Source organism: Pholis gunnellus, assembly GCF_910591455.1.
Source record: "Pholis gunnellus genome assembly, chromosome: 11".
NCBI lineage: Eukaryota > Metazoa > Chordata > Actinopteri > Perciformes > Pholidae > Pholis > Pholis gunnellus.
In genome coordinates, this window is record NC_136538.1 from 5367208 (window position 1) to 5395146 (window position 27939).

General features: G+C 43.8%; 1 protein-coding gene across 2 annotated transcripts; it reads right to left on the bottom strand.

Annotated features, from left to right (window-relative positions):
* Positions 1–1047: 1047 nt before the first annotated feature.
* On the bottom strand, positions 1048–27837 carry xpo1b (exportin 1 b). Of its 2 annotated transcripts, none has more exons than XM_079169546.1 (25): positions 27571–27837; positions 25992–26123; positions 25638–25739; positions 21855–21927; positions 19934–19995; positions 18656–18700; positions 15989–16170; positions 15036–15084; positions 14800–14919; positions 14241–14369; positions 13992–14150; positions 13685–13882; positions 12257–12395; positions 11758–11939; positions 10779–10935; positions 10497–10660; positions 10254–10388; positions 9951–10134; positions 7978–8084; positions 6695–6889; positions 5021–5189; positions 4390–4524; positions 3495–3654; positions 3274–3370; positions 1048–2446 (listed from the first exon to the last, which is right to left on the bottom strand). In XM_079169546.1, the coding sequence occupies exons 2-25, from the start codon at positions 26115–26117 to the stop codon at positions 2300–2302; spliced, it is 3216 nt and encodes a 1071-aa protein (XP_079025672.1). In that variant the 5' UTR covers positions 26118–26123; positions 27571–27837; the 3' UTR covers positions 1048–2299. The 2 variants fall into 2 exon arrangements, with proteins under 2 accessions (XP_079025672.1, XP_079025671.1); XM_079169545.1 differs by having other exon boundaries at positions 9942–10134.
* Between the last annotated feature and the right edge of the window lie 102 nt (positions 27838–27939).

Below are 27939 nucleotides of genomic sequence, written 5' to 3' on the forward strand. Positions count from 1 at the left end.
GTGGAAACGGTGTGAGCGTCCTGTGCAGAGGGGCTGGTATGCACCACTGGGTAGAGGGTCAGCCGCTGACCAGTGGGTGTGCTAACCTGGCTCTTCCTGTCCGACTTACTCACAGGGGTATTAATAACCCGGCCTGCCCACAGCGAACAGGGCAGGAGGAGGCGTGGAGTGGGCTTTATTTTTTTATTGGGTGGTGGTGGAGGGGGGGGGCTGCACTACCCCAGCTGTCCCCTCTTCTCCTCGACAGCAAATGCCGAGAATGGCTGAGGATCTGGGTCAGGAAGCGTGTGCGAGTGTGTGTGTGTGTCCAGTTACAGCCGGTCCCAGAGGGTTCAGATATTGGAGCATCAAGACAAACACGTGAACTAATAATTACCAGGAGAAAGAGACGCCGACTCCACGAAACCATGCAGAAAATAAAAGTTGTGTCCCTAATATGAGCGGAAGGCTTCTTTTAAAAAAGGGGCGTGCAGCCGGGACAACTGTTCAGAGTTATCACCCTAAAAACACCAGAAGGTTTCACAGCAAACTAAACGTGCATAGATGCAGTGCCTCGTAGTGGGAACAGCTCCCTCTCCGGTTGCATCAGATGGGCGTTCCAATGCCTCGAGGCGTCATCACAACCTTTAATGTAATACCAGCGTGTTAACGGGGATTAGTGGCGGGGTCGGTTCACACAGCGCTGACCGCGGCCAAAGACGCCGCGAGCGGAAATGTCCCGGGAACAACTGCGCTGGACGACAGATGACATCCACCGCCAACATCATCATCATCATCATCATCATCATCATCATCATCAGCTGCTGCCTTTCCTTTTAGGATTTCAGGTCAAATTAAGAATTTTACCAATTTCTGTCAGATGCAGCAAACAATACAAATGGTTCATTCTCAATGTGGATAAATGCCTGAAATATAAACACTTCGAAATCAAAAGTAAAAAAAAAAAATGTAACAAAAGAATACATTTGTGTTGCCTGACAGAAATACCATCTTATAAAAATGAAACAAAATCTGAGCAAAGGCAGGGTTATAAAATTCTCAGCTTTAATCAGTTCAAAAAGTTCACAACAAATGTAACACCTTGAGAAGGGGAATTTGCCATTAGAGATCGAGTGCTTATTTGCATTTATACATTCTTTTCCTAATTAAACCTAATTTCCTAATTTGCTCTCCGGACAGAAAAAAAAAAAAAAAAAAAATAACTTTTTGTTTTATTCAAACTGAACTCAAACAAGATACGACTGCAAAATGCAAAAATACAAAATGAAATGTAAACCCAGTTTTGTTGGTTTTCATTTTGCTCTAAAGGTAGCGTCGTGGAGCACTACCGCGTGGTAAACAATCTAAATTAGTACAATTCAAAAAATCTCAAAAGCCATCTGAGTTAAACAGGAGTTGTTATAAAGATGCAACCAACTAAGAACCCATAAATACCTCCGACCACTTCCTTAAAACATCCCGTTGATGAAGGCTCACGCATGAGCACCGATCCTCTTAGAGGAAAACAAAACGCTGATGTCGACTAGGCGACAGCACACACGCGCACACACCCACAACAAAAAAAGAAACAATAGAATAAAAAGAAGAAAAAAAAAATGTTCCCATGGTATTAAAGATACTATACAATTGGGATGATATGCACATATTTCGGTTTTGCTTTCCCTAAAAAGAAAAAACCTGCCGGCAGCAGTCGCTCACGGGCGGGACTCGTGAGCGACCGATGCCGGAGCAGCATCTCTCCGCCTTCATTCATTAATCCTTTAGATTCACATTCTCCCACGATGCAGTGGGGCACCGGACGGTGCGTCCGCCGCTGAAAGACCACTTCCTGTCCGTCAACACCACGGGTCCAGAAACCTGCTCAGACTGTATATATAATATATTTATATATAAAACAGATACATCAGAAAAAGGGAAGAGCTGGGGTAAAGAAAAGAACGTGGCAGGTCGAGGGAACAGAAGGGAAACAAGATGGTTTAGTCTAATCGTTAGAACCTCTTCATGCAGGTCTTGGGATGGGCCAGAGACCGACAAAACGTAAGCTTCGAGTAACAGTTCTGGAAAGATATTACACAAAAAAGTCTCCATAGAAAACGCAGATTATGTAAAAAGGGCCACAGGGTGACGCGGTAATCATGTACACGTTTGTTGGCATTGTTTTGGTCAACAAACACCCGGTGGGACGGCCCCGCGGCCTCCTGCCACACTCAAGTGCCTCTCTTGGGTTCCCGTTGTGTTTGCTGTGGTTAGGGGGTGATTCGTTTGTTTGGACTACTGTACAGTCTGGCGGCGCTGGGGCTCAGTCACACATCTCCTCGGGGATCTCGTGCGGGTTGAGGATGCCCGGGACGGACATCTGGATCTTGTGTTTCTCCTCCTGGGCCTGACGAAGCGACGCCTCCCTCTCCTCCAGGAACAGGTCCGAGGTGTCCTCGCCGGCAAACTCCTGGAACGGCAGAACAAGCAGACGCTGCTGTTAGATCTCAGAACGCCGGACTACAGTACTACACCGCCATGGATTCATCGTCTCTATCCACTGATCCTAGAGCAGGATCCAGCCAATGACTACTTGTATTCATCAATTCACTTTACAATTAACGGATTGTTCTCTTTTAGTTTAAAACGTATGCCTTCGACGACCAGACAAGTTGCAAACTTTCCGGACTCCGAGGTGACAAAGTGTCCGAAAACAAATGTCAGGCTCGACTTACACACAGCTTTGTGAACTTTTTACAACAAAAATGTATCAAATGAATACAAATAGACATAAATGTATATCCGACAACTCTGAAACCAGATCCAGCTATTTGAGTCAGTATTGGACCTCTACTCATAAGCCATTAACTATCCTGATCACGTCTCAAAGCTCAGTTTTAGCGCTAATTAAACAGAATCATAGGCGGGAAAATAACCACAGAAAAATAATCCATGGAGCCCGACAGCTGAAGAAACACATCGCGGTCGCCATCGTACACAGTTTTATTCCAGCGACGAGCTGGCGCGGCCGCACACACCTTCAGTCTACTTCGCAGAAGAACCTGAACTATGTTATTTCTGGAAACCGGCAGCCGAGCGGCTCACTATGAAGACAAAGACGGAGGCATTGCAGGGCCTTGTTCCGTTTAGTTCAGCTCATCAGCAAACAAAACACGCACGGACATACAGCACATGAAATCAGCACCGAGTGTAACTACTGGTGTTCGTCTTTGTGGTGACACTTAAGAGGAGCGGACGCCGTCCAAAGCGACTCTCGAACGAGCACGTTGAGCTCACCTTTATCTGCACCAGGAAGTCCCGAAGGTGCTCCTTGAAGGCAGGAATATCCTGGTTTAAGCTGAACAGCCCGGTCACAAACACCTTCACCTGAGCACTGATACACACACACACACACACACACACACACACACACACACACACACACAGGGATGTTAATAAAAAGTGTTTGACCACAGCAGAGGTTGTGTGTGTGTGTGTGTGCGGGGCGGCGTACTCACTCTTGTAGGTGAGGGAAGGCGGTCTTGAGCAGGTTGGCCACGTACTCCTGGATGAAGCCCTGGTTGTTGGTGGGGCTGGACGGGTTCAGCACCGTGGTGATCTTCCCCTCCTCCACCAGGTTGAACATGTAGGCCAGGATGGAGGCGTGCATCGTCAGGCCTGCAGGACACACACACACACACAATTACTGAAGGAACTTCATTTAAGCCTCATTTAGATATCATGTCACACACATGAAGTTCAGTTTCTACGACAGAAACAAATGCTGTTTTTCTTTTGCTGCTCAGAAGACTGATCATGGTGATATTCTATCTTTGCGTGCTAGATGCAGTATTTCGTGCGTCGATATGATTTATCTCTGATTGGGGTTTCCGCACACATCTCTGCTGTCTGAATGAGAAAGCTGGTTTGTCCTCTTTATAGATCCGTAGAATGGACCACCGCTACATATTTCTGTATATTACATCAAGTGGCTCCTTATTTCTGCTGACGTTGACAACCATCAGTACATAATGCAGACAAAACATAATTTATCATTCCTGGAACCGGCATCGTTTTTGGTGAAAGTGCTTTTTAAAATTCCTGCTCCCTCATGTTGGTGTGAGCTGCAGAGACACTTAAAGACGGATGATTTGATCACTGAAGGAAAATCATTTGACCGTTACAATTCGCTTTTAGTCCGTCGTGTCTTTTATGTGAAGTTTATTTGTTATTTTTTAACTTCCGTTTGTGTCGCTTATCTGTGTTTTTATGATGCGCTTGTGTGGAACTTTTACGCAGCCATGTTCTAAATCCAAATCTCAATGGGATCATCCCGGCTTAAATAAAGGTTAATCCTTAAAAGAGAGCGTTCAGGTGTCCCCACAGCTCGTGTGTGTGTGTGTGTGGACTCACCAGCAGTATGCGATGTGTCGGTGACCACAGAGAAGATGTGTTGTAGGATATCGCAGAAGTACGTCTGGTAGAAGCTCTGCGCGGCTGCTTCCTCCTGGGCCACGTTCTGCAGCAGCGTGTAGAGAATCTGCAGACCTGGACGAGCACAAACACGAGCGCTTCCTCACATCACGTCCTCACAAAAAGGCACATTAAACCCGTACACTACTGCATCAGAGGGCACCTGCTGAGTCAGACCTCTATGGAAGCCCATTGCCGCACGTAAAAGAAAAAAAATATGAAAACTTCATCTCAAGTCAGAATTATGAGGGAAGTGATGAGAAACTCAAAGTTCTGAGATGAAAAAGCCATACTTATGATACAAAATCATAATTAAGAGATAGAAAGTCATAAATATGAGTCAAAATGATGCGATATGGGCTTTCATAGCTTTTAAACAAATAGCTTTTATCGTGTGATACCTTCTGTCCTCCCGACATGATACAACACAACACCTGGATGCTTCTATAACATTTAGTATTCACGCTCCAGGCACTGCTGCTCAATATCAACATGAAATAACTGTAGTGAAATATGTGTGTGTGTGTGTGTGTGTGTGTGTGTGTGTGTGTGTGTGTGTGTGCAGCCCTACCAGTATCAGCCACGTTCCTCATGGTGTGTTTGAAGGCCCAGATGATGGAGTCCAGCACCAGCTTGAACTGGGCGGGGGGGATGGCGAGGAACGCAGGGAAGCAGTGAGAGTTCACCGCTTGCAGTAAGTAGAAGAAGTGAGTCCGGTGCTCGGGGAACTCCTCGAAGTTCTAGCAGAAAAAAAACACAAGTTTGTTCAGCACTTGATTCTCACATGTTGCTCTGAAAGAACATTTGCATTAAATAACTGCAAGTGTGACAATATTATTCATATTTTACTGTAGAGTTACATTTCTTTAAACTACATTGGAGTTTTAACCCTTGAATGCCAGTTTGTGTACAACACAGAATTATATAATAATATATTAGAACATAATAGAATGCGGGATCAAACATTGTTCTTTTAATGGGGTTCAACGGAGACATTTCTCTTCTTCTCTTCTGCAGAGTTCACTCTGCGAGCGCCACGGCAACAGGATACGAGTCACTTTCAAAGGAAGCCGGTGACGTGAAGCTACGAACTGAGGCCCGACGATCACTGTGTGACGCGGCACAAAATCAAAGTTCAGCTGGTCTCAGTGGTGAAGCGTCAACCAATCATCTGCTTCTGTTCCGCTCCGTCCTCCCAGTGATATTTCACCAACATCCAGAAATAAAATAAAAAGCTCACAGCCGTGCCACATGCATCGACACAGCCAGTGATCCAAAACTTAAAAAAAGCTCCCTACACACAAGGGTTAAACCCTAATATATAACTCCTTTATATAACACAGTCTGTGGTTGTTTACGAGCCTGAACTTGCACTTCGGGGTGAGGTTTATATCGTTATTCAAATGAATTGGTGCGGAACTTTTCTCTCATGTGAAGTATCACCTGTTCGACTTGTCTGAAAGTGGAAAGCTGTGTCTGACTGTACCAAGTACAACTTAATACATATTTTAGATGCACACATTAAGGCTCAAAGGGTGGGTTGCTAAAAAGGGAAAAGCAACAATTGCCCCGGGGTCCAAAGCACAGTCCGGCCCCGGGCTCCCCTAGTGGATGAATCCGGCCCTGAATAGGTAAAGCTTTTTATTTCTAACATGAGAAATAAAGCATGGGATCGTTCTCTGCAGGCTCGGACTGGTCCGCCTCCAACGAGCGGTTGAGTACGCTGAATGACAATTTCTCAGCCAGCAACTTATTCTATAATTAATAGTTTTTCATGGTTCCATACAAACATCAGATATCCTCTCTCTAGGTTTATCTGAAAGTTGAAAGCAAAGACTGGAACCTCCGACCGAGAACGACTGGACTGCCCATGCCCTTTACTTTGAGAGTCCGATATATGTAGACATGAAATACATTTGATTTACTCAAATGGTTCACTGATAAAATGACTATGAACATGATGAGGATTTCACAAAGGCCAATACGTTTTTTAGATGCTTTAGAAACCGGAGATCTTACAAATAAATGTATTACTTGACTTGTTTTTTGTACAAAGGCAATATAGTCGTGCATGAATAAGAGTTAACAGTTCATCACAATCCCTCCTCTGCATTGTGGAGGTTGGTTTATGGCGTTTATGTCACACATTTTGTTCGTTTGCATCAATCAAAACTTTCAATCAGCAAAACCCACGAATCCTACAGGGAACCAAAAACCGTCCGAGCTGTGACCCGGTTGATCTTACCTTGTTGATCATGTTGAGGGTGCACTCGAAGACGGCGTCGAAGATCTGGGGGATCTCGCTGGTGATGTGTCCCCCCAGCTTGTTGACGATGGTCGCCATGGTGCTGAGGACCTCGGGCTCGCGGGCGGCGGGGACGTTGCGTTGATAGTCGATGAGGACGGCGTCCAGCAGCGGCGGGACAAAGTTCTCCCCGACCTGAGAGACGACAGCAGGGATCAGCAGAGAGCAACGCGGCAACAACGGGAGCATCCACCGGGAGAGCGAGACCTTAGACCCGGGAATGAGTCAGCATGTTTGCACTTCCTGTTCCCGAGTCTCGAGGTCGATTTGTTTTTTTTTAATGAGTTTTTGGTTAAATGCCTAAATTAAGGTCTTTGGTTAAAACAAGCTGAAAAGAGGAGGAGGGACGTAGAGACAGCGAATACGGCTCTGGTAGAGGCAGCGACCTGTCAATCACGAGGCAGCCCCGCCCTAAAGCATACCCTGCTTTATGGTCTGTTTGACTCTATGGACCATCTAATGGACCATCATTTACTAAATAAACATCATGCTGTGTTGAAGAACACTTGAAACTAGAGATTGAGGTCATAAACTCATGTTTACAATGTTTGCTGAGAAGTAGAGTACATTTCTCTGGTACATAGTTGCTGGAGTACAATTTATTATATAATGATAAATAGCAACGTGTTACATTTTGTCTTCCATAGTTAGGGAAGCAATGTTTAAGTCTAGGCTGATCTTGCCTTACACACAGTGAGGTTACAGCTTATTCATTAAACACGGGTATCAGATCGGTACCCAAAGCTGGAGCATCCCTAGATCGTGAAAATGATCTTGCTGAAGATAAACGTTTGTTTGCCACATCAGAGCTTATTTTCTGTGATACTACAGAACCAGTACGGTGCCAACTCCGGGGTTGGCCTACAAAGATGCGTCTTCCCTGTAGCACTCTACAAAGACGGGCGCCGTAAAGACTTTGAAGAAAGACTTCGAAAAAAGACTCACTTTTGAAATCATTTTTTATAAATTGACACACGATGGATGTTAATTGTGATGCAGATTAAAACGCGGCTGAGGGCACAAACATCCAAGTCTGCCACAAGGAAATGAAATCCAAAAATACCAACTGGATTAGTTCCACTGTCAACCGTTTCATGCACTGCCACAGAGTGCAGCATCTCCCTCGAGGACACGACAGTAAAACTACAGCGCTGCCGTTTGCGCATTAAAGTACGTTTAGAGCGCTGCGTTTCTGTTTGTGAGTGTAGAGAGGGATTCCTCACCATCTGTGGGTCGTTTGATCGGCTGACCCAGCCTGAGATCAGTTTCAGCGTCTCTCGTTTCACCGTTCTCATACTCCGGATCAGGGGCTGCTTCGTCACCATCTCACCTGCAACGCAAAGAGGAGACACACATTGAAAGGTTTCACATGAGGAAGGGCGCAGAGCCATGACAGCATTTAGGCTATTGTAGGCAATGTTCAAAATCATTGAGCAAGACTGCTTTAAGGCAATGTTAACACAGTGATGTGAATTGGGGGCACGTGCCCAATAAAAAGGTTTGAATAGATTTGGCCAGGACTACCAGGATCCTACTGACCCATAGCAGAGTCGGAGCTCCTGTAAGCTGCTTCATTCGGTTTCCTCTTTAGTAAAATGCTTTGATTGAATTTGAGTTCCTTCTGGTTTACAGTTAGGCAGTGAATATGTCTAGGGCTTTTATTGTGAAAGGGAAAACAATAAGGAGTGGATCTGGTCTTGACTAGTTTTGTCAAGGATGAAAGAAGTAATAAAGTTTGAAAAATGATAAATAATACTGCTTTTTTGTAGCATAACATTCATGTTCTGTGTGAAAGTACAACAAACAAAAACAATTGAAAAACAACTTTTTTTGAAGATTTCTTTGCATCAATGTGATGAATTTTCTAGATTTGTCATCAGGTATAAAATTCAATGGATCATCTCTCCCTCTTGTTACTTAATCCACACATTGTTTCTCAAAGGAATTTCTACAACAGAAAGCACTGATCTGCACTCGCTGTCCGATAACGACGGATCAAAGTCGAGCAGACGTTATCCTGATGCGAGCGCAGAGATCCTTGATCATCGCCGGCAGACCTCATACGTTCACTCGACTCACATTCAAGCACAGAAAGACTCAGAGATGAGTCACCAAAACAGGCGCATGCGAGAAGAAAAAAAAAAAAAAAAGAGGATGCAGCATCGCCGACCTACAAACCAAAATGCCACCACTGAATGACAAAATACTAAAATGCAACAGCGTGACAAGAACATAAGTAAAGGCCAGAATATGCGTGGTATTTACTGACGCAGGCTGTAACGAGTGAAACGTAACTAAGAGCGTCTGTCGCCACTGTGTTTGTTTCTCAGCAGTTACGTTCTAATGACAATCAGAGAATAACTTTCTCTCGTTCTCCTTTTCCCTGCTCCTCCTCTCAGCTCGCTCACGTGACCTCTTTAAATGAGTTTCACTTTTAATGTCGTCAAACAAAGACAAATGCTCTCCTCTCGTCCTAAATCGATAATAGAACGCTTCCTTGTTTGATGAATGAAGCGGTACATGAGTAGTAGCAGCAGCGCTGTGTGGGTTTGTGTGTGTGTGAACAATCAGTGACGGTCATCTCTGCAAACCACACCCCTCAGGTTCCCGGACTATAGAAAGAAGGACCAGAGCCTAATGTCCCCAGACCTGGTTTCTAGTCCACGTGGAGACTTCCTGGGGTTAAGTGACTAATAGGTAATAACTAATAAGTATTGAGCACCTCGTCTCGCACGAGGAGAAGTCTCGCTCCGAAATCTGGCGAGAGAGTTAGGCCTCATTCCACCTCGTCCAAATCAGATAAATGTTCAGCCACGAGAAATGGTAGTGCTACGCTTTCTGTACTCAAACACAAGAAACTTCGCTGCACTCGTCTCTCCAACTCTTACTGAGAGCTCCAACGTTGTGTTCAGGCAACAAGTCAGAACGAGACTTCTCAAGACAAAAAACTGTTTTACTTCACTTTTTGATCCCGTTAAGAAAATCACTTTTAGTGGACATCCATTGCAGAATTGTCTGGAACAATTACACTGCAGCCCTCTCCTTTAATACCGGACCAATTTAAAGAGGGTCCAGGTTGAAAAGTGCCACGGTTAGCCTTTTACGGACATGTATGTGACATCATGGTGTGAAAAAAACAAAGCGATGAACCTACAGACGCGTTATCGGCATGGTGACAAACACACACCTCCCTTACCATTTGTCTGAATGGCAGCAGAGATGTTCTCGCTGAGGCACTTGTAGACGTTGAGCATGTCCAGGTAAATCCGGCCCAGCTGGATGACGAAGGGGTGTCCCACGGCCTTGCAGGCTCGGACGTTGGTCTTCAGGATGCTGCCCAGCTGCTTCACTGTCTCCGGGTCCTTCAAGATGTCCACGTTCTGAGGGGAGGGGGGGGGGGGGGCGTGCCGTGCCGCAGCAGAGGTAACGGATTAACACACGTATAGACTGGTAAATTGGGTGAACGTCTGCAGTATGTGGTAGTACACCGGGCTCTTACCTTGGTGGCCTGCTGGATGATGCTGTCCCACACTTGGTTGGGCAGCAGCATGTATTTTTCTATCAGGTGCTCTTGAACAGCCTGATCTGTCTGAGCGCCGATCATATAACCTACTGCCTCATAGAACGTGTGCACCTGGACACAAACAGAGAAATAAGAGAAATCACTTTTAGATCTTTAGGTCTGTGTGTGTGTGTGTGTGTGTGTGTGTGTGTGTGTGTGTGTGTGTGAGAATTGGCTGACCTGCTGAGGTTGAAGGTCACAGATGATGGTGTTGATGTTGTTGAGGATCTCGTCGATGAAGGGCATCACCTCGCCCACCTGCACCTGGATGAAGTGGCGCCGGCACTTCTGGGCGATCTTGATGAACGTGTCACAGGCCATGTCCTGAACACCGTCGTGGGTCTCTGATGAAGGACGATGTTAATAAGTCAAGAGGCATCCAAATTGACAAAATATTGATATTTATAGATCCAACATTTTTTTAAACCAAATGCATTACGCTTTTCCAAAACCGCCTCTCACCGTGCATGAACTCAAAGAGTTTGTTGACGACGGTTTTGAGGAACTTCCAGTGGGCTCTGAGAAACCGTGGATACTGGCCGACGATGTACATGATGTTGGAGGCTATGATGGCCTTGTTGTCCTTTCCTCTCTTCTGCTCGCACAGACCCAGCAGATCCTGAGACACACAAGGGTTTTCAGAATCAGACACAAAACCTGGGGGGGGGGGGGTCAATGTTTGTTTTATAACCCCAGGGTTCTGTAGCAGCAGCAAACGAAGTTACACAGTAAAATAAACATTAAGTATGGAAAATGCACAATATATACAGTAAATAACAGAGCAGAACCTATTCATTTAAAGAACAATTTGAATCATCATTTTTTAGAAGTATCCAATTTAGGAATTATACTGACGTAAACGTGGCTCGACAGTGAGGGTGGTCCAGGCTGGCAAACATTTTGAGGAACTGGCAACAAATTCTTGGGCTTTGTTTTGTTTTTTTACGTACAAAAGTAAGGAAACAGCAAAACCTGTATCCCCAAAATAAATATATGTTTTATATTTGTTGCATTAGTGATGTTGAAATACTGCTGTTACAGTCAGAACCAGAACCAGTCGAGGCTGCGTGTGCATTGGTGCGTTTACTCGCGTGAGCAGAGGCAGGAAACGACGATTCAGCAAATTGATTCAACTGAGAAAGAACCAGATGAAGCCGAAACGAAAAACAAAACAGAGATTTTTGGGAGGCAAAGTATCGCAGCATCTTTGAGCTGGATGGAAAATGATACTGCAAAGCATGTACAACATGCACACGACATGTATGCACGTCCCATTTCCTTCATTATAATTACTCAAAATATCAGGTGATAAAAAGGGCAATCGTATTTTCTGTTTCGGCAACCAAAAGCTGATGCCTGGTTGCCTTTTAAAAAAAGTGTAGCTTCTGCAACAACTAGCACGTCGGTCCTCATTATAAAACAAGTTTTGTTTTTTTCATACCTTGATGACAGTGACCAGGAACCTCTTCTCGTCCTCCTCGTGCATGGCCCCGCTGATGGAGCCGATGGCCCAGCACAACGTGTTGAGGTTCTTCCAGGACCACTCGGTGCCGTTCACCTGGTTGTGAAGCTTTTCCGTCATTATGCGTTCTGTGTCCGCGTAGTCCAAGTGAGTCAGGTACACTGCAGGGTGGCGGAGGACAAAGGACATCTGCACTATGAGTATGTGTACAATGTACATCCCTGTTCAGTTGAGAACCAGGACAAGAACTATTGTTCTCTGACACTGGAGTCAAACTCCACACAGAAAGGCCCCAGATGTATGTAGGAAGCTTCACTATCAATGACAAAGTTACAAATGGATGTATGAATAAGAAGCCATATGGAAATCATATCAGTCTTTGTGGCTGTGAGGATTTAAAAACTGCATTTTTCTGGAATTTCTTGAGAAAAACAACGCCGAGGCTGAAGGCCGTGGATGTGTTATTACTGAGTCGTACCGAGGGTTTCCCTCATGTTCTTGTAGAGGTTGATGGAGTCGGTGTCCTTCATGAACTCTCGGACCACCTCTCCCTGGTCATTCTCCACCACCAGCACCTCCTCCGGCTTGGCCATCCGACTCACCATGAGCAGACGCACCTGATGCAAGAGATAAACACCTGTCAGCATGTACACACAGCGGAGAACACACACACACATATATATACACTGTATATGTGTGTATCAGTGGGCATGAATGTTAACGGTTAATATACAGTGAGTCTCATGGCTTTATACTCCAGGGCTGGGTGAGATGGAGAAAATCAAATATGATTTTCTTTTGACCAAATACCTCAATATCCATATTGTCGGAGCTTGCATTGACTAAGTGGGTAAAGGCAAACAATAGAGAGCTGCACGGATGACGTATTTCTGTAGGCCAAACAGGAAGTTAGCATTGCACAGGTTCCCTTAACAAGAAGCCAATGGGATTTGGATTATAGCAGAAGAAAAGCTCTGCGGCAAACAAACGTTTATGATACTTCAGAAAGAGCATCTTCACAAATGAACACAAACGTTTAAGATTATTGAAAGTGTAAATGCCATCTTAAAAAGTCAAAAGCAAACGGCTATGATTGAACCACGACGGTCACACGACTTCACGTCACCACGACTCAGCTAAAGGTGAACTAGTCGACATGATGATGTTTTGTAGTCTTATTAAGCCACTTTTTAAAGACACATTAAATCTTCGAGGGGTATTTACTGACCTATTTGATGTCGTAGAACAAAACGTTAAAAATCTCTTCCGCTTGTGTTAAACCAGATGTTATTTCAGGCATCTAACCAAAAACCCATTCAAATAACTCAAGACTTGAGACGAGGGAATCGGAAGTGCAAAAATGCTGACTCATGTCCAGGTTTTAGGACTCATTCCTGCAGCATCTATAGAACAGCTTGAATACGTGCAAGTTCAGAAAAAAACAAACAGGAAAAGACACTTATGCAATATCACAATATCAATATATTGACCTAATATACATGCACCACACACTGCTATGGAATGGAAAAAAGACAAAAACTGTTATTTTTGCTTTACTGGCTGCTGATTTTCAGTAACGCTGTAACTAGCAAATCTTTTGGCAGCAGTTTGGCAGCCACCTGTTGCTTGACCAGCGCCAACTGATTCTTGTATGACTACGAGCTAAGACTCTACTGAACCCCTAAACTCTTCACTGCTTCCAAGTAAGAAAAGGTTCCTTAAAGAAACAAAATTCAACTACAGCAGTGCAAATTCAAAATACTTGGATGTTGAGTTTGTCAGCTTATCACCATGTTGTTGTTGGTGTGTGTGTGTGTGTGTGTGTGTGTGTGTGTGTGTGTGTGTGTGTGTGTGTGTGTGTGTGTGTGTGTGTGTGTGTGTGTGTGTGTGTGTGTGTGTGTGGTACCTTGGAGAGTACGGGCAGGTAGAGCTGTCTGCGCGGTGGAACGTCAAAGTGCTGGTTGCCGGAGAGCAGCGGGGACGTGGACGTAGAGAAGGGACTCTCTCTGTAGAGCTCAGCAGCCAAGTGGTTCCAATACTCCAGACAAATTTTGAAGATCTCCGTCTCCTCCACCTCGGACACCAGCAGCATGTAGTGGAGGGCCTGTGGGGGGAGGATGTGACATTGATCTAAATGGAACTCCCTTTTTGTCGGACGGACACATCCGTACATTTCCCATCCCACTGCCCTGACTGACGGCATCCTCTCGTACCTCCATTAATGTTTCTCTGAGGTTGAGCCGCTTCTCAATGAGCTGCCCGTGCTCTTTGAGGAAAGTGCAGAGGAACAGACTGAGGTTCTGGATGAAGTTCTGCTCGTCGTCTTTCCCGTTGGCGTAGGCCAGCCGGATGTTGGTGTTCAGGGGCAGCATCTGCGCGGACGTGGAGAACACGGAGATCTCGGTTAGTATCTGGACGATGACGACGACGAACGGGAATCTGGGAATGTGAGCCTAACCCACCTGTTTGAGCTGACACATGGTCAGGGTGAAGAGCGTGACGAACTGCTCCTCGTACTGGCTGACACTCACACCGGCGATCTCGGTGAGGCACTTCAGTGTCACATTGCGAAACATGGGCACGTTCAAGAACTGCAAACAGTGGAAGCGGATGTTTAGTTGACGACTAAACGGACACCTAAACGAATCAATGTCAGTTTAAGCGTATGCTTAAATTTCAATATTTTATTATGCAGAACTGAACTGAAAGTGAAAATGATCTATGCTCTCTTAAAAGCCACAAGACTCCGTTGACAAAAACAGTATATTTAAGTTTCAATTTCAGTCCCCTGTAAATTTAGCATACACTCAAAATGATATAAATTCTTTTAGGCGTCTGAAACACTCCACAGCACCTCATAAATCCCCACTTCAAAACACATGAAATATCCTTTAAGATTTGTGTGTGTAACTAGCAATAATTTGGAGTGTTTTTACGCTTGCTTAACAATTCGATGGTTCAGAATCCCAACAATTCCAAGTCAACGTTGTTGCGCGACGCCGCGTGCATCTGTGTACACACCTTATACACCAATGTGCTGATCAGTTTGGTTTCAAAGATGTACCCCAGAGGAATCCAGTTGAGAAAACGTAGGAGGGTCTCCAGAGTGGCGTGGACCAGTGGGGCATTCTGGGAGTTTTCCTACGGTGCGACCAATGAGACGACAAACAGCTGAAGGACAAACCCTGTTGTGTGTGTGACCGGCGATGAATTATTGCACAACAATGCCAAAAACAAAGAGATGAGGAGTCGCATACCATGACGAACTGGCAAAGCTGGAAAATCTGGGAGAATTCATTGCACATGCTGAAAGAAAAAAATAAGACACATTATGGAACGTACTGTACGGCACTTAAATGTGCCAATCCTCAGTCAAGAAGACGTTCTGTCGTGCTTTGATACAGACGCATCAACAGTTGCACCCGTCAGACTCATGTGACACACGAGAGGCAAACAACAGTGTGTAAAGCCAGAGTCAAAGTTAGTGGTTGAACTACTTCGGCGTAACACCGTTTCAGCTATGCAGGCATAGATCAACAGCTACAAACAGCTGTTGTATATGATATCAAACTGAATATCTTTGGGTTTTTGGACAAAACAAGATATCAATTTGGACTTTGAGAAACACTTTTTCCTATTTTCCGACACTTTACAGACCAAACAATTAATCTAGATAATAATCGTTATTAGTTGCTGCCTTAGGTCGTATCACAGTTGCTTACACAACTGTGCGGTCAGGCAGAACAAGTGAATCATTCATACTGTCTGAGCAAAATAGAGAGCACAACTGCTTGCAATTCAGGCAACAGCGACATTGAAAATAGATTGCACAATACTTGTAATAATACTGATTGACGTGTCAAATGTAGTGGAAATAAAAGTGTCAACAAGAGGCAAAGATCCAGTGCACAGCAAAGGCCGTTTGTCTGCAAGTCTGTTACAGATCACAGTGTTACATCATTGGATTAATTGCCAGCCGCGATATTTTCAAATGCCAACACCCTGAGATTATATTTCACGATGTTCTGAAAGTATTGGACTCTTAAATCTGGTAAAAAAACAACTATGAATTATCATATTTTGGTGCTACACTCAGACATTGATTTCGCTGTAGCTTTTCCCGCCAATGCCATCGAAACTAATTCCTCGACCCTTTCTACCAAGAACACGATGGTGCTCCCGGAGGTGCGTGAAGACGCAGCATGCTGACCTGTCCTTTAGGTGCTTGGCCTTGACCTGGGTCATCTGGCCGCTGGAGAAATCGAAGACCTCCTCGCTGAGCAGCTTGAGAATGATCATGTTGTTCTGACAAAGGCTCTCGCTGGTGCGACTTGCACCGACAATGTCGCTGATGAAGGTGGGCCAGTGCTTGGGCCACTCCTGCTTCAGGATCTACGGACACAGGACACGGACACGGGTTACCGTTACACTGATCAGCCGGGCGATTTTGGAGAATATCACCATGTCTTTGAACCAAATACCACGTTATTGAGAGATATTTTTGATAAATAACCTTCAGTAATGTGGAGGCAATGAGTAAGTGAGGAAAGGCAAATTATAGAGAGCTGGAGGGATGAAGTGGTTTTGTAGGCCAACCAGGAAGTTAGCGTCAAACTGGTTCGCTCGACAAAAAATGAAATGGAATTTTTCCATTGCATCTCATTCATCATAATTCTCCTACGCTCATGTTAACCACAGACCTTATTCTCCAGGCATCGAACAAAAACCCATAAAAAAAAAAACATTGACTTCAAGACGAGGGAACTGGGAAGTGCAGAAATGCTGACTCATTAACGGGTTTAAGGACTCATTCCTGCAGCTCGCTGTAGACTAGCTAGAAAAGTCTGGCAAGGTCAGAAGATGACATCACTTTACTGTAATGCAGCCTTTCAAACCAGGAAATGACAACATTTATGCCATATTACAATATCCCAAACATCTAGTCTCGTATCATAATATCGATATACTGTTCAGCACTAGTTCAACGGTGACAGATTCCACGGCGACTAACGTGTGATCTGAAAATGAGAAACAAAGGCGATGACTGCTGCTAAAAATAACGATCCGTCCTTTCAATCTCAAGCCAGGCATGTGGCCCCCTTTCTCTGTTTGACTTTGATCACGCAGTAAAGTGTGTTAATGAAAGTCCCATGAACCAAAAGATGACCCCCATAAACACTACATACATGTGCACAAACATGAGGACCCGTGTGGAATCTGGAGCTCTACTTTCCCCGAGGGCCAGAGCGACGTTCGCTCTGCTGACGCAGGCAGTGACTCAAGTCTCACTGGCATTAATGCAAAGTCACCCGTGTGCCCAGCGAGCCAATCGAGGTCTACCTCGAGCGGATGTACAAACGCACAACGAGGTCGAATCAAATTGTTACACGTTCAGGAGCAAAGATTCACTAATCAGTCAGCGTAGTCGGATCATTCAGGATCAAAACCTTTCTGATACAAAGTCTCGATGACTCCGAACGGCGTCCTGAAGTGACCACTTCAGGGTTCCACACGTTCCCGCTCTTTTCCAGGCCATTTCTAGCGATGATCTCGCTGCTATGACGGAAAGGAAATGCGCCATGCACTAAAAACATCCCGCTTTATGAAAATCATCTCTTACATGCTTAGATATTGTGACGCTACTGCTGCAAAAGTTAAACACGTCACGGCTCATTTTACCGTAACAATGCAGCATTGCGTTTGAAGAGGCAATGCTAGCATAGCAAAGAAAAAAGTAGGAAAAAGAGAAAAAACCCAAAGAGAAAATGTTCCTGGACGTAACTTTCAGGTGGCAGAGTTATACGTTCGGAGGGGGTGCCGATAAATTAGGAGAATATTGAAATTATTTTCCAGGACATTTGACCTTTTTCTCTCATTTCCATGTGTTCTCAATGACTGGAAACTGTTCTCCAGGACGCCCGTAGTTTCTACAGCCTGGTGTTTACATGACTCAGCACTTTTCTGAAGTAAGTATACAATCAACACAGACACTACTAACCGAAAACCTCTTTGCTGCTAAATCACACTAATGCTTCCGTGCAAACAAATACTGCCGCTCTCTCTTTAAGTTGATCCTCTTTTCAAACGACAATTTATGAACCGCCGGCTGTCTCGCCTCAGACATTCAAGAAAAATGAATATGTGATCACTGCAAAACATAAGGCAGCAGAAAGATGCCCAAACACACTAATCTAGAGCGCTGTGTTTCACATGCAGATGTGCTAAACTACTGTCCAACATCGAGAGGTAATGTGTGGTGAAAAGATTATTTGTTAATCACTGGATTGCTGACTGCAGCTACAGATGTGAATCCACACCAATGAACATGAAACTACTGGTTTAGAGCCTTTAGTTTATGTATTACCTCCAGTATCAGAGGGCTTCATCTGTTTTCTAGAATTTATTCAAAATTATTCTGACTAAAAAAAACATCCCTCTCCAGTTGGACCTCAGATGTGGTTCTGTACATCAGCTCTGCATCAGTCCGTGCCTCAGCACTCGTCGGTGGCTTTCGGGGGTCCGAGGCTAGAGCCGAGTTTCCTGCTCCAGTGGGCTCTGCTGCTGTCAGTGTGGATAACTTCATCGAAACCGTTCTTTGTGCCGCTCACATGCAACACTGTGGGTTTGGGGAAACCGTTGTAGTGTCTTAACGGGAGCACAACAAGGTGGTTCTAACAGCTGGGGCTCCCATGATGGACTACATTAATGGTGATAAAGGCGATACGGATTCTTTCTTTTTTTGTAAATGCGGATGAATGTGATTTTTGGTATCTTGTTTGCATTTTAGCAGCAAAAGAGGATCTAAGCTATAAAAACAGCTGACATGTGATTCTAAAAGCAGTTGTGAAGGTGATTGTCGTGAGGTTTGAAGGCTTACCTGAACAAGGATCATGTTCAACTTCCCGATGTACACCTTTTCTTTCTGAAAGTACAAACAGATACAGAAGTGAATGTTAGTCATACAGTTTGCATTAAAAATGTAATGCAACAAAACCAAAGGTTAGAGGTCACAAACAGTTAAGGGAGGTGTTGCTAGAAAGTAGATCCATAATGTTACGCTTTGTCATTAGAGAGTAATAATAATATAATAGAACATAATAATCTATTACACTGCAGCAAATGATGTGCCGTTTTGGGTAACAGACCATTTAGAGACAGCCTGGTCAACTTTGTTGGTTCACTAATAGATAACCTGGGACCGATTGGGTTTTATGTGTTATGCTTACTCGGCATCATTGAATACCAAAAGCCAAGTGGCGGTAGCAGTGAGAGATAGTCATTTTTATTTCTTCCATTCATCAGACCAGACCCTGATCCACAGCTGAGCTCCGGTTACAAGCAAACATGTTTGTCTCCACTAACAGCTTCGTTTGCAAAGTTTCCTTCTCCTTCAGTTTCACTTTTTTGACACGTCAACACATATCTCTGTGCTCGTGTTCAGTAACAGTTCTGCTAATATTAGGTGCTAAAGGGAAAGACACAGATTGAGTTATAACTTCAGTAAGGCGTGGCGACTCCACACACAACCAACCTGTGTCGGGATCCTACAGTTGGGTTAAACAGCTGAGTGAGAGCCAACCAAAGTGACACGATTTACTTTTTACTGGAGCGGACTCCAAACAGTTTAGCGTGTGTGTGTGCGTGTGTGTGTTTAATGCAGATAACCAAGCACTGCGATCTCTGGAAGACTAAATTGCCGTCGGTGAAGGTGGAACACGGCTGTACCGGCTCAACCCTCCGGTTGTTTGCGGTCTAGTAAAACTAAAAACACTTTGAAAAGCAGCCCGGTTCACCATCTTTGGCCTGGACGACCCGGCGCCATGGTTACCAGCATTACTCATGGCTGCTGTGATGTCACATCGACACAAAACAGACTGAGATCCACTCGGATTTCTTAATATGGCCGTCGATGTCAAATGCCAACAGAACGACCGCAGCTGATGTGGCACGTTAAGCTTCAGCACGCATCAGTGCAGATAAGTGTTACCTTGACAACGAGTTTGTCCTATTCTTCTTAATCACTATGGAGGATCACAGTACAGACAAACCTAAATATCAACCGAACATTTAGTCAGAATAATAGGTCATTCTATTGTATTTATGAAGTACAACCCATACGATTACCCCAAAAGTGATGTCATTTGAATTCACTCACCTCCACATTTGATGCATCGGATGAAGTCTTGATAATGAGACCGACAACATACTTTTTTATACCTGGCGAACACACAGAGATATCAGGAGGACACTGTGAGCATGCATAACAAGCGATTACACATCCTGACATGACGGGCTACCTGGAGCACGATACTCAACACACTGACCCCCCCCCCCCAATTTACATTGTTGGTAAACACAAAGGATTTGGGCTGCAACTGCCGTTTTGGTTAGTTCAGTGGAAGTTAAACTTTCCCCAGGTATCTTATAGACAGTAGAGATTGTCAACGTGAGCAGAGCACCTTCAAAAAAAAAAAAAATCAAAAAAAAAAATGAAGTTTTCATCTCCCTCGCATTTCTTACTAGACTATGTCTGTGTTTCTAAACAATGGTGTGCTGGGGTGTGGTGGGCGGAGCCGAGAACAAGGCAATACTCTGACACAAGGGGGGGAAAAGACATACTTGCCGGTCGCCCCTGCACTGGGTTTGCCACTTGAACAAAATTCAGGCATCTACGGTCAGAAGTAGGGAAGTCTTAGGTCAATAGAAAAAAAGTGAATTTTGAGCAAAATTATAGAAGAATGGAGGGAGGCAGAATCAACTGATTTACACATGGCTATTAAATTAATTGCATAATCATTGCTTTTTGCTCTTTTTTTTTAACGATATCTTGAGCAGTAGTTTGTAACAAAGGACAATATGTTTTGTTGTGAAAACTAAGAAAACAGAGAACTGATAACTTAAAAAAGGCAACAATTAGAGGCAGGGGAGGTAATCTTCACATTTTTTTTTAAGGATTTTAACGATAAAATTTTCATCCTGACAGCAGTCCATGAGTCAAAAGCTCTGACAAATAGAAAAGACATGATACCACTGGCATCTGTGTCTGTCGCAGCGCTGAAATAAGCCCGTCCAATCATTTCATTCGGCCCCAATGTAATGATTGGACAGAAAACCTTTTTGTTAATATACCGTATTCTGCCTGTGCTCTCATTGCTCGTCACCGGAGTCTTCTACAAACTGCTAGCTTGACGGCTGTGAGTGCTAGCAATAGCCATGTTTCTTCGTTTAAGTTCATGATGATCGTTTTGGGGGAGTGGCTTTGGGGGGAGGCCTTAAAGCGACGGGTTGTCAGTGTTTTCCAGACTTTGACAGAATTAGCAACCTTTGGAGCTAGTGCTGCTAGCTACTTTCATTGAAAAAGAGTTGGCAACACTGGGCTGGGTTTTTCAAGTTTCATAATTTTCTTTTAATCTAGTGTACTCTAGCTAGAACCTAAAGATTACCAACCCTGCCTTTAAAGTCTGAACATAATGTATAATTTATCTGGTAAACAACTTCCCGTTCATGATAATTATTAATGAAAATCTGGAATGTTTCCAAAGACTTTAGATTAGCAGCCACTATGTGTAAGATTAGAAAACTCCTAACATTGGCAACTTCCATAAAGACACTGTGTCAGAGATTAATCCATGACCGTTCACTCTTTCAGGGACAATAAAAAAAATAAAAAAAACTTAACTTCCTACAAACAAAGACATATGCAATCAGAGTCATTTCAAAGATATACAAACCCTTTAACATATTAGAAGCAATGTAAGACAGCACAGTAATATCTTCAACTACTTCTTTAAAGATGCCCCTTCACATTTCACAAAGCTTTAAAAAAAAAAAAAAACAGCGCTACGTGTTGCTCTTTTCTTTTTGTCGTTTCCTCTCTAAAGCAACCGCTACGCTGCAGAATCAAACCCGGCTCTCCGCTGCCAGAGCAGGCCAGTCGAGCAGAAAACAAACCGGCATGCTTAGCGGGGGAACACTCCTCGACTTGGCAACCGCACGTCACTGCAGTGCAAAAGGCACCGGCGCTGACGGAGTTAAAAGACATTTTGTGAATTGTACCACAGAAGTTGGTTTTTTACCTTCACACTGATTCCTGGGGAGAATCTTCCATCTTGTTTTGATAACCGTTTCCAGAATCTGAAGAGCATAGTACTGGAACATGCCAGGAGAGGAGAAGCATTAGGACGAAGCCATTATGACAAGACATTATTATTACTACATTATAACAGTATGAAGTGGACCAGCCTGTAATAACTTGCACTCTTAATTGAACTGGGCTGAACCAAAAGTCATTTTTCATGCAGATTTTCCCTTGTAGGTTTGTTTTATGTCTACAAGCAGCATTAAGCTGGAACACTGCAGAAGTCCTGCTGTTTCTCCCAGCATCACACCAGACAGAAAAAGACAGCAGAAAAAGGCAACAATGCGCTAACCAGCTTTGGCTCTGACTGCTCTGAGGGGAGACATGACGAGGTCTGTGTTAAGGGCTCCGTTAGCGAGGATACAGACACTGTGTAGGGTTGGGAATCAACAATTGGTTTTTGACGTCGCACATTCCTTGTAGATTAGTTTTCAATGCGAATGCCCCGTTTCTAAAGATCGCTGCGACGAAAAACAAAAATGATTGCAGAGAGCTGCAATCCTCACTTGTAAAATTATAAAGCGCAGTCTGATAAGCCTTTAAACTCATGGAGGTATTCCTCAAACTAGACCTCCTGGATTGTATTTTATTGTCTCACTGTAACAACCCTCGCATCGCCATGCTGCTTTTCTTTTTTAATACACGCAGGGGGGTTTTTGGTCTGAACACCGACTTAAAAATGTTCAACGTTTGTAGCAACGCTACCGTGGACAAACACAATAAAACCAAGTATATTATATAAATATGAATCAATTAGTTTTTTATTTTTACAACTTTTACTTACTTTTTATTCTAGCTTAAATAAAGGTGTTTTATAAATCCAACAAATAAAACCGGGATAATATTATGGAAATGTTCATCTCATTTTCTCTTCCTAAAAATATATTTATTAACAAAATACTCTGTCGTTTATGACAAATGATTTTTAATTGTAGCCTAAATAAAGGCTTTTTTTTGCTTTCACTATTCGGTTACTTATATTTATCAGATGCCAAAAACGAACACTTTAGAATTGACGAGCAGAATCCAAACCAAGAAAATGTCATCGATACCCAACCCTAAACCCCGCGAGTGAGTCAATCAACTAAAATATAGATTATGGATAAAGTCTGAAGCGAGCCTCAATCAGATCCCTTTAACTGGTGTGTCATAAAGGAACAGCAAGACCAACCACAGGTTATGCCCTGTATTCATTTCTGCTTAATAGTGAAGCATGATGGGGGAAAAAAAAACAAAAAAGACATTTTATTTACAAGTTAGTTTTTGTTTTTTTACTTCAAATGACGGTTTCAACTGTAGGGATCATCATTTCCAGCAAAGAATAATAAAAGCAAAGAATAAATGGCATGTAAAAACAGGGTGTTATTAAAGCGGGACGATGGTTGCCGGAAGATTAAAGGTGAAATCTCATCACAGGCGCAGCGACTGTGCACCGGTGACCGTTGTTTCACCTTTAACTGCCACACTTAGAACAAAACCACCACAAGATGCAGGACGGGGCAAATTATCAGCAGCGAACTGCACCGAATGCTCTGAGACTTTTTTTTTTTTTCGCCGGGCGATTGCTCGTTTAGTCAAAAGGGTCTCGGCTGAACAGAGGGGTTGAAGAGGAAGCGGATGCACCGTAAAGAGGAGAGAGGGGTGCCATGATCCCTACAGGTGAAATTAAGCCGTCGACAGATGTGTGTGTGTGTGTCTCTCTACTGACTGCAGCCTGCACCCTCCCTCTGTCCAATGAAACAGATGCAATAGATGAACAGAATTCAGTCAAAGGGAATTCAAAAAAGGGTAGACCTTGTGGAGGCCTGCCGTCAAAGCCTAGCTGTGTCATGACGCACAGGATGACACACCCCTTTTCTTCCTATTACAAGCCATAAACATAATGGAACATTGGGATTAATATCAAATAGTCACAGCTGGAATTCAGTAAAAAACTGTTGTTGTTATTGTAACTAGTACTGCAGTTGCTAAGAAAAGCCAAATGTTGAAATGTGCTTCGAAATGATGCACTTTTTTTTATAAAAGAGTTAAAGAGGTGTTTACCGTTTGTTTCCTCTTTTCCTCTCATGCCCCTATTTCTTGGCAAATTACAAATTTAAAACTAGGACTCAACTTAGACATTAGTAATGAATGTCAGTGTTAAAAGCACTCTTACAGGCAAGCAAAAAAATGAAAAAAAAAAAAAAAAAAAAGCAAATGTCAAGATGTGTACTTTGAGGAAGCCGTGGACGCATTGCACTTCACTTCACACTCGGTACATGGATTCATTTCGCATTATGGACATGACATCTATGGATTAGGCTTGATTGTTTTAAAAAGAACAGCCAATTTTTTGTAAATACAATTGTGAATCCCAGAATGTGTCTGGAAAGTGAATCACTGGGTTCACTATTCACAGGCAGTTTGCTTAATCAGCTGTATCAGTGCACAGAAGGGGGATGAGTGTGCACTTATCTGTGGACATATTGTGAGGAACAACATGGATCTAAGATCTTCAAATAACAGATGAGGGGAGCTAGAGGTGTTGATGATCGACCTGATGCGGTTATTCATTTGAAAAATCAAGACACATGCGCTCTAAATCGCATACTTTTTACTTTCAGTACGCGACTGCGGCCTCCCTTACAAAGTGCGTACTGTTGCACGCAGTGTGCACTCAATTGGGACCTTGAACTTTGACCCTCTTGCTCATAAATCCGCTCTGCAGAAGATTGGAATAGCTGGTTTGCATACTGCAAAATGCGTCCGGATGCAGTTAGACATCCTGGTATTTTTTTTTTGGCATACTGCATTTGACATGCTATGTATTGGGATCGCCATTGCTAATCAGAGGTCATGTTGTGTGTTGTACAACACCCTTTACTCTTAAGGGTTAAGGGTGTCGCTGACCTTGATGGCATGCTGGAAGTCAGAGTTCACTCAAACTAACACGTTATTGCCTGCAGATGTTTCTTAACTGTTCTACTTTTCCCTGATGAACCAGACCTTGGGAGTTACAGTAACAACCCTGCACATACAGCTGACCCCTGGCCATGCAGATGTGCCCATACATCTAACTAGTTAGGGGACTGGGGCAGCTCATTTTCTTCTTGACGTTAACATTTGTAAGCTACCTGCACTTTTAGTCTCATCTAATCCATGTGCCATAAAGCATGCAAGTTGTATATTATGTATATTTTGCAACATTTCTTGATTAATAATAATAAATAAGATGTTGCAGCGAAATACAGACATGACAGGCATGACTCCTGCACCATATTATACAATGATTGAGAAAGACGGGGCTCATTCCCATTCAGGCCCAAACTGGGCAGAATGTTAAAAGGCTTATTTTGTACTGTATTATATTATCACCAGGCGCTGATGGGCAAAGTCAATTGATCATCTGGAAGGTTCAGAACCAGCATTCCTTTAATCAGAGGGACAGAGGTCCTGCATGGCTCACGAGCTCGGGCACGGTGCCAACACAGCCAGGAATACTCATTCGACCTCTGCTGGGGCCATGTGCTCCTAACAATATGCACTCACAGCGCATAAAACTGCTTTAAAAAAAGCTAATTTTATATCATTTAAAAGCATGCTGTCAGCAAACCACTGTGACCTAGTGTTTTTGTTGTATTTTTTTTTAATTCAACGATTTTGTATTTGTGATAGATTACACTTCCTCAAAGCACAGGTAAGTGTCTGTCCACCAGTGTTTTCTGAACCGCAGCGTGCTTACTTTGGTGTTCATGTTCTGGGAGAACTCGAGGATGGTGTCCACTCTCGTCCAGGCGTCCGGGTGCTCTTTTAAGTGCGTCAACACTTCCTGTGCCATCCTTTGCTGCAATACAAAAAAATGTGAGCGACACATTAGCTGCAACACCGAGACAATTGCAAAATGGGCAACAGCAATCTCTAGACACGTCTGCGCTGCAGCCATCATGTGAATAGAACCGCAGAGGAATTATTAACATAGTGTGTTTTGTGTTAAAGAGAACAATAAAAAGCCGCCGCATAATTATACATTTGAGACAAACCATCAGATGTTGTATTAGATGGATTATAAAGCAGTTGTAAATGCTTCACAACGTACCTGTGGGCCCACCCCGTGATATAGACAGTTCACCACATTATCCAGCAGGTTGATATCCAGTTTCTGGTTGAAGTCCAGCAGCTGCTGTGCTGCATGGTCTGCTAACATTGTCATAATTGCTGGCATAGAGCTCTGCAACAAGGACAGCGGAGGGAGGGGTCATGAGTGCACAGAACACATTCAACAGGCAAAGTCATGTGAACTGTGTGTTTAGAAACAATTCCAAACAGCTGACTGACTACTAAACAAACATCCCCCAGACCCACCAGCTTAAAGCTCACTGTGTCACAAGTCTGTCACTGATCTAATAGTATGCAAAGGGAGGAAAGCGTCGTAAGTTCTTCGAAAACTGCAATATGGATATAAACTGTTACCATAACAATGAAAACAGCAGGGAAATGTTATTGGATTGGTGATGGGAGGGGTTTAAGGAGACTGGCAACACACTATTTTGCCAACAATGGGTTAATATTGATTTATAAAGGACTGAGTGCACCATTCTTAAAAGTCAAAGACATTTCCTCGATGGTTTAACAGTTAAACAGATTGAAACTTCTAGATAAGCCGGTAGTTAATACGCAGTGCTTCAACTGTGCCTCTACCAATCAAGCGCTCCTTTCTACGACCATATTAAGAAGGTTAACCGAGCCACGTGCCGGATATACTGGGCGACGTCACGTTGTTTACATCTGTAAGAGTTCACTCCTCCAAACACCAACCGCAACACAAGCAGCAGATCATGTGATCCCAAATAATAATAAATAACGCAGCAGCTGACTACAATGTTCACAATGACTAGCATAACCCATAACGCAGGCAACGTAAACAACGTGCACGCGGCACTAGCGCACTCCACACCAAGTGCTAGCATTTACGCTGTATTTACAGCTAGCTATTAGCAGTGTGTCGCACAAACAGTTCACATGTGGTCCTACAACCACTCCCACCGAGGATGCCAGAGACGGAGGGCGCCCATACATTCACGTTACTCGGTGACATTTAACAACACTGTTCAGGGAAGTTGGCGGTTCGTGCTGTGGCTACACTCCAGGAGGACTGGCAACGGTTTGTCCTAATAGTCCCGTTTTCAGACGCTTTAACAGTTACATTACGTAGAGGCTGAAGTTAACGTTGGCTACCACCAAGTGCCCTCACCTAGCAGCATCAACTTGACATCATAGACACGCGAGGGATGCTGCTGTGGTGGGAGAGGCACGGATTTCATTTGAACGTATTCATCTGCGGTGTCGCGCGTAACGTTACGAGAGACCGCCTCGGTCAGTTGTGCTTTTAGTTAAGTTGCAGCACTTTCTATGACAGCCAACGTTAGCTAATCCTCCTAAAGTGGTAACGTTGAACGCTAGCTAGCGGGCAGTCGGTGGCTATTTGGCTATCCCCACTGATGCTATTGCATTCTGAATTAGCATGTCTCTTCTAGGCGCATTATGACGGGCTACGTAAACTATAATACCGCACAACTTAATAACCAAAACCAAAATGCATTTTATTCGTTGTACAGGTAAAGCCAAGACACGTTAATCACGGCGTGGCAGGTTTTCACTTCACCCCAGTTACCTACCTAAAGTCCGAGGCTCTGACTGAAAAGAGTGGTGTTTGCCAGAGAAGCTACAAGGTATAGTGAGTACTTCAGTATCACTGTTGATTAGAAAATATTTCCTATTTCTGCAGCGTTGACTATGCCCAGCTCCAGCAGTGGGTGATGTCTGGCTGGTAAGGACCACTGGTGTGGCTTCAAAAACTACTATAACGGCAAACCCAGCAATATGTTACTCCGAAACATTTTACGAAACAAAGTAAACCTTGATTCACTAATTAATTCGTTACTCTTAACAATTTTCCAGCGGGGCGGTGTAGAGGTTGTGTGCCTGCGCCTCCTATCCTCTCCCAAGCAACTAACTCGCAACCGGTTGAAACCGGTTCAGACTGG